General features: G+C 39.8%; 2 protein-coding genes across 5 annotated transcripts in view; both read right to left on the reverse strand.

Moving 5' to 3' along the window:
- The window catches only part of LOC138173549 (ribosyldihydronicotinamide dehydrogenase [quinone]-like), a 24,979-nt gene extending 18,391 nt beyond the window's left edge, over positions 1-6,588 (reverse strand). The window contains exons 1-2 of one of the 2 annotated variants that reach the window (XM_069103595.1): positions 6,350-6,587; positions 561-715 (exon numbers count right to left, since the gene is read on the reverse strand). In XM_069103595.1, the coding sequence (XP_068959696.1) occupies positions 561-615 (55 nt within the window). In that variant the 5' untranslated portion in view covers positions 616-715; positions 6,350-6,587. Of the gene's footprint in view, positions 1-560; positions 716-6,349 lie in introns of both variants that reach the window. The other variant, XM_069103596.1, reaches the window with a different exon arrangement.
- Positions 1-14,217, reverse strand: part of BPHL (biphenyl hydrolase like) — a 467,045-nt gene that overhangs the window by 155,835 nt on the left and 296,993 nt on the right. The gene's annotated exons all lie outside the window — the stretch shown is intronic.

A 14,217-nucleotide genomic window follows, 5' to 3' on the forward strand; every position in this document is an offset into this window, starting at 1 on the left:
ACAAAATTTTTTGGAACGCGAGATTGAGGGAATTTTCCAGAAATCGACGTTAAGGGAATTTTCTAGAATACCGGGTTAAGGGAAATTTCCAGTAAGGGAGGCTAACAAAATTTTTTAGACCGCGAGTTTGAGGGAATTTTCCAGAAATCAAGGTTGGGGCGTTGTCTAGAAAGTGAGGTTGAGGAGGATTTTCTGGGGCCATATCAACTAATAAGGGTTAGATGAGATTTGAACCCAGGGCATTCTGCCGCATCCCTAGTTCACTGCTCATTCCAGTAGACGGAGCCCCAGTGGCCCAAGGATTGGGAAACATGGCCGGGTTCTGCAGAGCCACAGCTTGGAACACTCCTTGGACATCCATGGGGGAGCTGGGTTTGGCTAAAATATTACATTCCTGGCTTTCTGGTTTGGGGCTGAGCTCTGATAAGAACACACAGAATTAAGCGGCTTCAGGCCACAGAGCTACTGTATATTTATGGGGGAGGAGGGAAGGAAAATAAGAATTATTCTATTTCCTGATGTTTTTCTCCTCGGCTCTGAAAAAAGGCCCCTTTTCTTACCTGACAATCCCCAGGGCTGAGGATCCTCCAGCGCCACCAAAGCTGTCCCACTCATGGTGCAGAAAGGGACCCCCCACTGTGCAAATGGCCGTGGGTCAGGCTGAGGATATCCTGCCCACACGTGCACTCTGCACTGTTGTGAGGAAGATAATGGTCTGGAAGGGAAAGAAAGAAAGGGGAAAAGAAGCATGTGCTCATGGAGGATGGACAAGCCAATAGCAGCAGAGGGTGGGGATGAGGAAATGCTCCTCAAGGGATACAATGTGGCTGTTGGGCTGCTGCTGCCGGGGAGATGCAGGTCCTGGGAGAACTTTTAGGAGATGGAGGTGGGGAGGGGGAAGAAGGGAGAAGGAGAGAGAGAAAGAGAGAGACAGAAACAGAGACAGAGAGAAAGAGGAGGAGGAGGAGGAGGGTTTCCTCACACTCACGCCCCCCGCCCTAAGGTTTCTAAAGCTTCCAAATTGAACAAATGAGTGTCTTGCAAGGCCTTCTTGACTCTACATAGGGTGTCAGAGTGGAGATAAGGGGTGGGTGACTCCTCCTCTCTGAGTTCACTGGGATCATTGGATCTCAAATTTCAATCAAGAAGCACCCTCAGAGACCATCTGATTTCCCCATTTTAAAGATCCAGACCCAGAAAAGGAAAGTGATTTGTATGAGGTCATAGGTGGAAAATAACAGACGAGGGATCTGAACTCAGATCTTCTGATTCCAATATAGGGATCTTTTAGCAGTACTGAAATTGTGGGCCCTCATTGAATAGTCAGTTAAGTCTCAAAACAAAATGAAACAGGACTTTAAAAATTAAAAGGAAAAACGTACTAGTTAGTATGTTGTATGTTTTGGGGTGTTTGTGTGACTAGAGCCTAACCTAAGACTGAGTATATACTAAGCACTTAATAAAGACTCCGGAATTCTGATGACCTTGGAGCCAAGATTTTGGGCATCCAGCCCAGCAGGTAAGCTAGGAGAAACCAGGAGCCTCAGACTGGAGCCCAAGGGGGACTTTGGACTTGATGACTGTGCTAAACTGTGAACCTTATCCCTTTTCTCTCCTCAGAGACTAGGTAGTACAGAAGAGTGATGGGGATTATACCTCCCAATTGCTGGGGGAGTTATTTGTGTATTGATGATTATATCCTTTGAAGTAAATATTTCTTTGTAAAAGCTAAAAATACATAAACAAAAACCAAAATAAACAGATAGATGAACAAATAAACGAATAGATTGGACAGACAGACGAGAGAGAGAGAGAGAGAGAGAGAGAGAGAGAGAGAGAGAGAGAGAGAGAGAGAGAGAGAGAGAGAGAGAGAGAGAGAGAGAGAGGGAGAGAGAGAGACTTGTTGAATCATATTGAAGGATGGGAGAAGCCACAAGATGAAGAACTAAAAACTGAATCCTAAGAAGGCCCAGGCAAAATAGTCAGTCAGGAAACAAATTTTTTATTGTTTACTGTGTTCCAGGCTAAGTGTTGGGAATACAACGAAAAACAAAAAACAGCCCCTTGCCCTTGAGGAGCTTACATTTTTTTTGCTTTTTTTTTTTTTGAGGGGGAAGGCAGGGTAATTGGGGTTAAGTGACTTGCCCAAGGTCACATGGCTAGTTTTTTGTGTTTAGTGTCTGAGGACTAATTTGAACTCAGGTCCTCCTGACTCCATGGCCAGGCTCTATTCACTGCACCACCTAGCTGCCCCTGGAGCTCACATTTTAATGAGTGTGACAAACATGAAAATAACTAGGTACATGTGAGATAACTGTAAGGTAGTCTAGGGGCAGCTAGATGGTATCACAGTACACAGAGCTCTGGTTCTGGAATCAGGAAGACCTGAATTCAAATTTGACCTCAGACATATACAGCTGTCTGACTTAACCCTGTTTGTCTCAGTTTCTCATCTGTAAAATAATCTGGAGAAGGAAATGACAAATCACTCCAGTATTGCTGCCAAGAAAATCACAAATAGGGTCACAAAAGACAGACACCAAAGGGAAGGCACCATGGGAAAGGTAGGAGGTGTGATTTGTGCTGAGGTTTAGAGGGAGCCAGATGAACTGCTCCATGGAGGTGAGAAGAAAGCATTGGAGGCCTGGAGGAGAGCCAGTGCCAAGGAATAGGGATGGAGATGGAGGGTCATGTGCAAGAAACTGTAGGCTGGCCACTGTGGTTAGATCATAGGAGGTGTGTGTGTGGATGTGTGTGTGTGTGTGTGTGTGTGTGTGTGTGGTGTGTGTACCCCCCACACACATATATAGACATTCATACATACACACATTTACATAGACACGTGTATATAAACACTGATTCTGTGGCTAATTAGTTCAGGGGGTTAGCATAATAGTAAAGGGGCAATGACCATGAGATCAAAATAATTTCATGTCCATGGGCCTCTGTTTCCTCATCTGTAAAATGAAAGGATTGGCCTCTTTAGCATTTAAAGTCCCTTACCACTGTAATACTTTACGAGTTCATGATTTGTTTCCCAGACAGAATGCATACCCCTTTTTCTCCTTCACAAACTAGCTCAAAAAAAATAACTGATCACAAATGGCTGTGCAAATTATAATACAGGAATGTAATAGAATACTATTGCACTATAAGAAATGGCAAAGGGGACAGCTTCAGAGAAATCTGGGAGGATTTGTATGACCTGATGCAAAGCCGAGGAGACAGAACCAACAGAACAATTTATACAATAGAAAAGACAATCAATCACATTTTCATAGTCATGCAGTCTGCCAATGCAATGGCCAGAGAGCTGAGGTTCTCAGTGTTTCTTATGGAGTTCCTCTGAGGTTATCTCCAGTTTGTCTTAGATATCTATTTTGTCTGTATGTATGTGTTTGTATGTTCTCTTTCCCTTTATATTATGAGGTGCTTGAGGACACAGACTGATTTTTGTCCTTCTTTGTATCTCCAGTGCTTGTAGAATACCTGATATATAATAAATACTTAATAAATGTGGGTCGATTTGCCTTGGCTTGACTATGATGATCTATGCTACCCATCTCCTGACAGAGAGATGATCAGTTTAGGAGACAGAAGGAAAATATGCATTTTGGGACATGAACAAAATAGGAATTTGTTTTTGTTTGACTATACACCTTTATTATAACAGGATTTTCCCCCCTCTTTTAAACTGGGGTTAGGAGAAAGAGAAAATAAGTTCATGTCAATTACAAATAAAATGAAAAATAATTAAATAACTGGTCTCAGGATAGACTGGTATAGAAAATATATATGATGACCATTCAGTATAGTTTCTTTGGAGCAATGGAAAGAATGTTTAGACTTGAAATCATAGGAACTATGTTCAAAACCCAGTCATGCTACTACCTCTATAAACTTGTATAAATCACATAATCTTTCTGGGCTTAATTTATAAAATGTGGTGTAATGGATTGAATGATTGATCATGTCTCTTAAAGCTCTGAATTAATAAGAATCATGATTACCATACAGAAACCAATCCTTCCCCTACTGGAAAAATAACTCAAGGCCCATGTCTCCTAGAATATAAGTCTGAATAATCGTCTTCATTTGTGAAATTCAGCATCTAACTTATGATATAAAAATCAATTCTTTTTGAAAGAAGGTTGGGGAAGGTGATGTAAAAACAAAAGATATCAATAAAAATTAAAACAAAAAAAGAACACTTCGATAGTTAATTATGAGCATATGAAGCCAAATAACCATCTCCAAGTGATATTTGGCCATAATTTCTATTTTACATTAAAAAAAAAATAAGTAGACAGGGGTGGCTAGGTGGCGCAGTGAATAGAGCACCAGCCCTGGAGTCAGGAAGACCTGAGTTCAAATCCAGCCTCAGACACTTAACACAAAAACTAGCCGTGTGATCTTGGGCAAGTCACTTAACTCCAATTGCCCTCCAAAAAGAAAAAAAATAAGCAGACACAATTCTAAGATCCAAAACATGTATTCTTGTAACCCGAAATCAGGAGTAGCTCCAGGTATATCTGTCACCCTCATGGGGACACAGGATCTTCCAATTGGTAGGTGCCAGAGAGGTTTGGGCCAGTACTCCTAAATCCTTTTGAGCACTGAGGAGAAGGGTTAAAAACTTAGGAAAGCTGAAATACATCTGGGGTATTATCCTAACCTGGCACATAGTAGGCACTTAATAAATGTTGACTGATTGATTGACTGAAGCATGGCCAGTGTAAGCAAGGTCCCCTGGGTTCTGGTTGGGAGGGAACAGCTATAGTCACCTTAAATAGGGTTGGCCTGAGTGGAAGAATTGGGATGCACAAAGGCACTTCCTTGACTTCCTTTGTAATGCTATTATTATTCCCATTTTACAGATAAGGAAACCGAGGCAGACAGGTAAGTGCTATCACCTTTAGTTCAGTGGCAGCAGCAGGAGCAAAGTATTCAATCAGTCCAGCCAAATGTTTGTTGAAGCCTCCTTGCAGCTCAGTATAGTATAAACTCTTCAATGATGGGGAACATATTTCAATTTTTGTCTGTTTATCCTTAACCCTTGATGGAATGCCTTACGGATAAGTGGTAAACAGTCAGAAAAACAAATCTGTACTATGACTACAACAATGTAAAAGAACAATCATCACAACAGAAGTGAAAATGAAGGGCAGCTAGGTGGTGCAGTGGGTAGAACACTAGTCCTACAGTCAGGTGTACTTGAGTTCAAATTTAGCCTCAGACACTCACTAGCTGTGTCACCCTGGAAAAGTCACTTAACCCTGACTGCCTCCCCCCAAAAAATTGAATACTGAAATGAGGGATGGAGATGATCACAGAGGAGAAAATGGCCAATTTCAATTATGTAAAGTTAAAAAGATTTTGTTCAAACAAAACCAATGCAGTTAACAGAGTATTTGAAGACATTTCTTTTTTCTTTTTATTTAATTCTGACCTTAACAAACAGCAAATAAAATGGCTATTGCCATCTACACCCCCCCAAATGATTGTACATGAAACTATAGATCTATGTTATCTATAGCTTGCTTTTCTTTTAAATTACATAATCAGTTCATCTTGTAGCTTTCAAAGCTGTCTTGAATGTTCATGCTTCTTTTTGGCCTTCTGTACTCTTGTCCCCATTTAAAAAAAAAAGAAACAATAGGACAGGTTCTCAGTAGAAGAAATGCAAGATATCAACAACCATATGAAAAATTCCCATACACTAATAATTGGAGAAATGCAAATAAAACTGAGATTCCAGCTCAGAACCACTGGTGGTTATAATGATATGAAGATGTCAGGTGGTGGAGATGGTAAAGATGGGAGAAGATGTCAAAAAAGGGAAATGACAATTGTTGGAGGGGCTGAAGGAAAACAGACACAGTGACCTGTGAAGAGTTCTAACCATTCTGGAAAGTAATAAAGGTGTTCAAACCCTTTGATCCAGAAATACCATTACTAGGCCCATATTTCAAAGAGATCAAAGGAAGAGGACACAGGTATATAATAATAATAATAGTTAACATTTATTGGAGGAGGAAGGGAAAGTAGAAGGAAGAGAAGGAGATGACGGTGGAAGAAGGAAGAAAAGGGAGAAGGAGGTGGTGGTGGGAGGAGGAGGAGGAAGAAGGAGGTGGGAGGACGAGGGGGGATTGGAGAAAGAGAAATTAGAGGACAAGGAGGAAGAGAAGAACTGGGGAGGGGCAAGCAACGTAAAAACAAAAGATTGAAACAAAAATCCTTGCTTAAAATTTAAAACAAAAAGCAAAACCCTTTCTGTACGAAATCATCAGACTGCTTTCAGGCATGCTGTGTGTGCATTATACAAACATTTACAAGGCACTAGACTTACCAGCACACAAGCAACAGCAAAAACTGCAATGGGAAAATCTGCTTCCTGCTGTGAAGCCTTCCACGCTCACAAATGCTGGGATTGTGAATATATGTCAACCAGGCATTGCCAATCAGCGTGAGGGCTTCTGCGGCTTCCTGGGTCAGTGTTGCTTCTGGGCCCTGCACGCAAAGGCAGCACCAGCCTGGCTTGTGAATGGCTGAGAAAGACGCCTCAGGCTTCCGTCTGTTGCAACTAGTGCTGTCTGAAAATTGATTCCAAATCTCAGACACTGCTGCCTCCTTAGCTTCCCCGCACCAGGGAGGAGATCTAGCAGTGGCTAGCCTCTTTAGCCACGGGAGTGCTGAGATTACTGTCCTTGCCTTATCTCCCCCTGGATCACTCACCAGGCACCGGGCTGAGCATTGTTTGAAGGAGACGGGAATTTAAGGCTGCCCACCCTGCCCCACAACCCCCAGTCATGCTGCTTACACTACACTTTTCTTTAAAATCCCTCTTAAGTTTACTGACCAAATATTTGCCGGCTAATAGTGGAGATAAGAAAGTGAGAAAGAAACCAACAAAGAACTTAAAGAAACCTAAAGGCATTTTTCTTTAATCAAAATAACTTTTTATTCTATGCCCCGGGCTCATAGAGCTCAACATTTAAGAATCCTAACCAGGGCTGATCTCTGGCATCTAGCAGGGGGCTAGTGGGCAGGGTGGGTGACCCAGGGGGAGAAGAATAGTCTACTGCACCTGAGTGTAAGGTAACCAGATTATGAAGGCCATATAAGCCTGCAAGTGAGGCAGTCTGGAGTCTGGTGAGGGAGTAGACTAGTCAGAATCAGGTGCCAAACACTTGTTGTGTGATTGACTGACCAACCTGTCACTGCAAATATGAAGGCATGCTTATGCTTAGTCTAGATTAGGCTGGCAAGTCTGCTTATATGAGGATTTGGGAAATTGGAACTAAGCAAATCATGCCAAGTTCTACTTGTAGCAGCTGGCCCCCAGTAAGGGTTTCCCCCATAAAAAGTGAGGCTGGGTACTCTGTGGGCCTCCATCCACTCAAACTGACAGCTTATCCCCACTCCCCCAGCTCACTCCACATTTACTTTGTCAGCCAAGGACACAAATTATTCAAACAAAGGTCTTTAATGAACTTGCCTCGGAAAAGTAACCTGTAGCCACGGGCCCCCACAAGATTTCACAAATTAATTTCAGTAATAGGGGCCTGTTCTTAGAAGGTAAAATTTTCTCTTTAATGCACTGTTCCCACCTGGAGTTACTCCAGGAAAATCTTTAAAATAATGAAACATTCTTAACAAAGTAAAGACCTAAATAATAAGAGAAATATTTATTACTCATGGTTAAATTGTGCCAATATAATAAAAATGATAATACTACTCAAACTAAGCTTTTTTTTTCAGGGTCATGTCAATCTAACTGCAAAGAATTACCTTATAGAGTTAAAAAAAATAGCAAAATTTATCTGCAAGAACAAAATGTCAATAATCTCCAGTCCAATAATCATTCATTTAACAATTATTTATTAAGGACCTGCTATGTGCTGGAAGTAGGGGAAACAATTCCTACTTGCAAGGAGCTAACATTTTATAACAATATATACAACATAAATATAAACTGAATAAATACAAACATATGCAAAGTAATTGTGTACAAGTAGTTTTAGAGGGAGGACACCAGCAGTAGGAGGGATCAGAAAAGGCAGAAAATGTTTCTTGAGCTTCATCTTAAAACAGTCATAATGAAAAAAGTGGGAAGGAAGAGTCCTAACAGTTCCCGATTTCAAACTATGCTACAAAGTGGTAATCAACAAAACTGTTTGGTACTTGTTGAAAAATAGTGTAATCTGAAGGATCAGGTACATTTATGCATAACACTTCACATTGATGGAGATTGATTACTTGGTGCTTTGATGATTCTGGGCTATGTGAGGGGTGAGAACTTTAGAGAAGAGGGATCCTTGTCCTTCCAGCTTCCAGCTTTAAGACAGGAGATTCCAGAATCTCTTCAAGGAAAGGTTCTTGAAAGGAGAGAAAGATTCTGGGAAAATGCTAGCACATGGAGGATAACACCCATGTTCCTATTGCCAGCTTACTGTGCTAGAGACTTTAGAGAATTTCTCCTTGGTTAGTTCTGGGAATCCTTCTCTCTTAATGGTTGACCTGAAATGTTATGCTCCCAGTGGGAGAGCTCATTCACTATCTGATATATAGTGTCTGATATATTTTAAACTGTATAACTTCTCTGCTATCTGTTTGCTGCTGGCTTGGATAAATGGGTTTCTTTGATATTCACTGTATATCTTTATGTAATTGGCATTTAGTGGTAAGGGTGCCAAGCCTTTGGATATATCGTTTGGGACACTCCTTCTCCATTAAGGGATAATGATTAGGAGTTCAACTTGAAACTTAAACTTATTTTCCCTAAAGATTTTTTTTGGGGGGAAACGCTATAATCCTAGCCCATTGTCCCTTCTCTCTGAGGAGAGCAGAGTGGCCAGCCTTGTGTCCTCAATCTTCTGTTTCCCTTGTTGCAAGGATCAGTCTCCGTTGAAGAGGGTGGTCTAAAGACATCTATTTATAATATCTAGATAGATCTATATGGACATGCACATAGCTTACATAGGGAACACATACGTACCCTATAGTGGAAAGTTTGATCAGTGGAACAGATTAGGTATAGAACACACAGAAACAGATGAATATAGTATCATAGGGTTCTGTAGACCCAAAGACCCCTACTGCTGGGGTAAGGGTGCAATTCAACAAAAACTGCTGGGGAAACTAGGAAAGAGTCTAGCAAAAACTAGGTTAAGAATAACATCTCATACTAAACATGAAGATACAAAGGGAAACATCTTTGATGTAAGAGGTCATATTATAAAGAAATTAGAGGGACAAGAAAGGAAATACCTTTCACAATTGTAGATAGGGTAAGCATTCACGACCAAAGGATAGTTATCACAGAAGAGAAGATGGATAATTTTGATTGCAAATAATTAAAACTTTTTGGATATACACAATCAATACAATTGAAATCAGAAGGAGAACAGTCAACTGGGAAAAATCTTTACAGCAAAATTCTCTGCTAAAGGTCTGATATTCAATATATACAATGAAATAATTCAGATAAGTAAGAACAAGTCAGTCCCTTAAAGATAAACAATCAAAGGATGTGAACGTGCATCTCTCAATGAAAGAAATAGAAGTTAACAAAATAATATTTTAAAAGTTCTGAATTACTAATGGTTAGAGATATGCACATTGAAACAACTCTGAGATTCTGCCTCATACCGATAAGATTAGAAAATACTATATGACAAAAAAAGAAAGCTGATAATTTCTGGAAGAGTTGCAGAAAAAAGGCACACAAGAGGATTTACTAATGAAATTGGAAAGAAAGCTGTGAAATGGGACAGATTTCTATAGTGATCTTTTCTCATTTTCAGTGATGATGAAATCCACCAGGTTCGAGCTCTAAAACCTCAGTAACTAATGTGCACGAAAAGGTGGAAACGGTAATCAAACATGAAATCAGGCACAGGGGTTAGACCTGAAGTTTTGCAAACAAAGGAAATCTGACCTTGAAGCAATTCAATTTCCAAGGCACCTACGACAAATGTTCAAGATAATCTCACAGAGAAAAAAAAATTCCAGAAAAATGAAAAAAGATCACAGACAGTTTCTGTAGATGTTATCCAAAAAAGATAACTCAGGAAACATCAGTGACAACCCATAAGTTGTCTCTCTATTTTTTTTTTTTACAAGAATCTAGGCATAAATCAAGTGCGTATCTTACAAAAATGTGAGAAGGGAACTGGGAAACGTTCACAGATGATTCTTTATGGCAGATTGCACCTTCTTAGTCATTTAGAGGTATAAAGGTGCATTTATTGTTCACTGATTACTCTTTACAAAGCATTTAACTCAAGTAAAACAGTCTTAAAGGTTCTTCCCCAACAATATCTCTCAATGCACTTGCTTAGATCAGACAGACTCCTTAGCTTGTTGATAGACGTGCCCAGAGAGATGATCCTTTCATTGATTGCTCATATCTTGTGAGGCATCAACAAGGAGGCACATGCTTGCTAGAGATTCTCTTACGTCATGAAGATTATGTTGCACAGAGTTCAAATGGAAGAGGGGTTCTTTCTCTATACAGAGATATTCTACCAGATGTTCTAGTTTGGGGAAATACACTATATTGTATTGATTGAATCAAGTCCTGGAATGTGTGAGAGCCTTTGCAATGAGATCCATGGCCACTCCAAAAAAAAAAAAAAAAAGATTAACCTAGGAATTCACAAAAGAAAAACTATAAGAATGGATTATATGAATTAGATTATTATATGATGTTGACTGGGAAGGCCATTGAGTTAGTCCATTGTTATATATATTTTCAATAGATAGTGGATGAATAGTGAGCTGCATCCAGAATGTAAGAGGAGAAGAGAAGATTAGATTACATTGCAATATTAAGCTATGTTTTCAATGATCTTGAGCTGCTTCTTGTTAACAGAGCATATGTTTTAAATATCAGTATTATCTCAGTAGGTGACACAATTCAGGAAGACCTGAGTTTAAATTTGACCTCAGATGCTTACTAGCTGTGTGACACCAAACAAGACCCCGAGTCCTGTTTGCCTCAGTTTCCTCATCTGTAAAATGAGCCAGAGAAGGAAATAACAAACCCCTCCAGTATCTTTGCCAAGAAAATCCCAAATGGGATCATGAAGAGTCAGACACAACTGAAATGAGTAAACAACAAATTCCCCCAGTGATGCTATATATGGCTGTGGATCATGCAATAAATACTACAGTCTTAAAAACTAATGATGGAGGTCATTCAGTCCTTGACAAATAGATAACTTAAAAAATTGGGGATATTTAGCCAAAAGAAGCAATGATTTGGAGTAAGGGAAGGGTAAAGGATATGAAAGCTATTGTCAGGCATTTAAAAAGACTGTGATGTGGAAGAGGGTTAGATTTGTTCTCTTTCTCCTTAGAACCAGGGCAATTGGAGGTAGTTGCTAAAGAGATTAATGTAAGGTTTGATGTAATAAAATTAAATAATGTAATGAAAAGCTTCCTAGCCATTGTTGTTCAGTTGTGTCCTACTCTTTGTGACCCTATTTGGGGTTTTCTTGGCAAAGATATTGGAGGGGTTTGTCATTTCATTCTCTGGCTCATTTTACAGATGAGGAAACTGAGGCAAACAGGATTAAGTGATTTACCCAGAGTCACACAGTTAGTAAGTGTCTGAGCTTGTATTTGAACTTCAGGTCTTCCTGACTCCAAGTGCGGCATTCTATCCACAATTAGAGTTACCCAAAACGGGATGGGCCACTTCAAAATGTAGTGGATTCCCCTCATTGGAGTCAAGAAGAAGCTGGACAACCTCCTATCAGGAATGTTGTAGTTGGGGGTCTTTTCCTGGAATAGATTGGTGTAGGTGGGCATTGAGGTCTTGTAATTTTGTAATCAGATTATGAGGTAACTTACAGGGCAATGGAGAAGTATAGGTTGGGTGTCATAATAAGCGGAAGCATATAACCAAAGAAAACTGGCATACAAGAACTGGCTTAAGACACATAGTCAATAATGTGGAAATAAGTTTAATATGATTATATAAGTATAGTCTATATCAGATTGTAAACTGTGTTGGGGAAGAAGAAGGGGAAGGAGGGAGAAAAAAATTTGGAACTCCAAATCTTATGAAAGTGAATGTTGAAAACTAAAAACTAAAAAAAAAATTTTTAGAAGAGACATAGTCAGGGGAGCATTTGATCTCAAGAGGAAATGGATCAGTCATGTGATCTAACATTTTTCACTCTTTGTGAAAAATAAGATGGATAATCCAAGTGTTCCAGTGCTGTCCATGTGTTTTGGGCTGGGCCTGATTCTATTTATTATTCCCTAATAGTTTTTGTTCAATATTGAAACTAAATAAGACACTTTCAATCAATCAATAAAAATTTATTAAGGGCCTCCTATGTACCAGGCACTGTACTATGTGTTGGGGAGACAAAAAGAACCAAAAATTAGTCCTTGCCCTCAAGGAACTTACAGTTATAAGGGAGACAACAACCAAACAAATATACACAAAGCAAGCTATACTCAAGATAAATAGGAAATAATTAACAGGAATTAATAGAAATTAATTAATAGGAAATAATTAGTATTAAGAAGGGTTAGGGAAGTCTTCCTGTAGAAGGTGGGATTTTAGCTGAAAGTTGCAGGTCATTCAACAGTTAACAAAAGAAGATTTATTTAGTCACAACAGGAGAAGAATATTCAATAATAATATGTGCCAAGGGCATTGCAAATTGATTCAGCTCCCCAATCAGGCATCATAGAGTAGCTGGAACTCCTTACAGCTGTTTTAACCCATTCAACTCTTAAGTGAAGTCAGTTGCCCAAGCACTTAGCCCCCTGAATCAATCAAGTCCCAAGGGTAGTCTCAATATTTTTGAAGGGAAAAAAAACCCCAAACCAAACCTAAGCCCAACCTTCATAGAGATGAGGGGTTAATATATTGCTAACACCACAACAGGAGATACTAAAACATCCAGAAAAAATCTTCTAATGTGTTAGGTTGATCCTTTAAGAAGGATTTATGATCAAACATGGGTGAGAATTGCACAAGATGAAGAATGGATGGGTTATGGTTTGTACCTCTGAAGGGAGTGCCTGTATCAATAAAATCATCTATCCACATATTAAGTCTGTCCAAACAGAGGCAAGTAAGGATGAATTACAATGAATGCCAGCATCCTATCAGAATAATGTCAGGAATGCTAAAACCTATAACAAACTGTGACTGGTGATCAGTCTCAGGATAATAAAAAGGACATTTTCAGCTGTGTTAGAAGCAAGAAGCATGCCAGGTGCTTAGTCTGTGACCCTGGGTAATCACTTAACCTTTTACTGACTTAGATAACTTTCTTTTCTTTTTTCTTTTTGCCTTTTGGAAGGCAATTGGAGTTAAATAACTTGCCCAAGGTTACATGGCTAGTTTTTTTTTTTGTGTGTGTTAAGTGTCTGAGGCCAGATCCAAACTCAGGTCCTCCTGACTCCAGGGCCGGCACTTTACTCACTGTGCCACCTAGCTGCCCCCTTAGATAACTTTCTAAGACCATAAGTTATAATCTACCTATAGTCTACCCCTACATTGGTGGGGCCATTTTCCTCATCAGGGATTTGTTATATCATAATCACAGGTCTCTCCCTCCCTGCCTCCTGTTCCCATTGGTAAGATAAAGGAATAAATAAATCCACAATTTTTATAGATTATTATCTAAGTATATGATGCAGGCAATTAAAGATGAAGAGGAATGAGTGATTGGCAGGAATGCTAGAACCTAGAGCAAGCTAAGGCTGATGATATATGCTTTAAAAATGCTCTATGATGGGGCAGGCTATGTGGCGCAGTGAATAGAGCACCAGCCCTGGAGTCAGGAAGACCTGAGTTCAAATCTGACCTCACACACTTAACACAAAAACTAGCTGTGTGACCTTGGGCAAGTCACTTAACCCCAATTGCCCTCCCAAAAGCCAAAAAAAATGCTCTAGGTACTAGGCTAGATGTTGGAAGTATAAAGATGGAAAAAAATGAAACAGTACTGCCCTCTGGGTGCTTATGTTCGCTTTGGGGGGAACAACACGTGCACATAAAATAACAAACATAGACCAAGTAAATACCAGGCCAATTGGACAGGGTTCACTAACATCTGGGGTGATTTAGAAAAGCCTCATTTAGGAAGCAGAACTGAAGGAGCCGGGGATTCCTAGAGACAGAGGAAAAGAGAGAGTGTACTTCTGTCATGCACAATGGTCTTCCCAAAGGCATCTATTTGCAGA

The sequence above is a fragment of the Petaurus breviceps genome, unplaced genomic scaffold, assembly GCF_028583685.1.
Source record: "Petaurus breviceps papuanus isolate PSGF00001 unplaced genomic scaffold, PetGlider_PUasm1.0 582, whole genome shotgun sequence".
Taxonomy (NCBI): domain Eukaryota; kingdom Metazoa; phylum Chordata; class Mammalia; order Diprotodontia; family Petauridae; genus Petaurus; species Petaurus breviceps.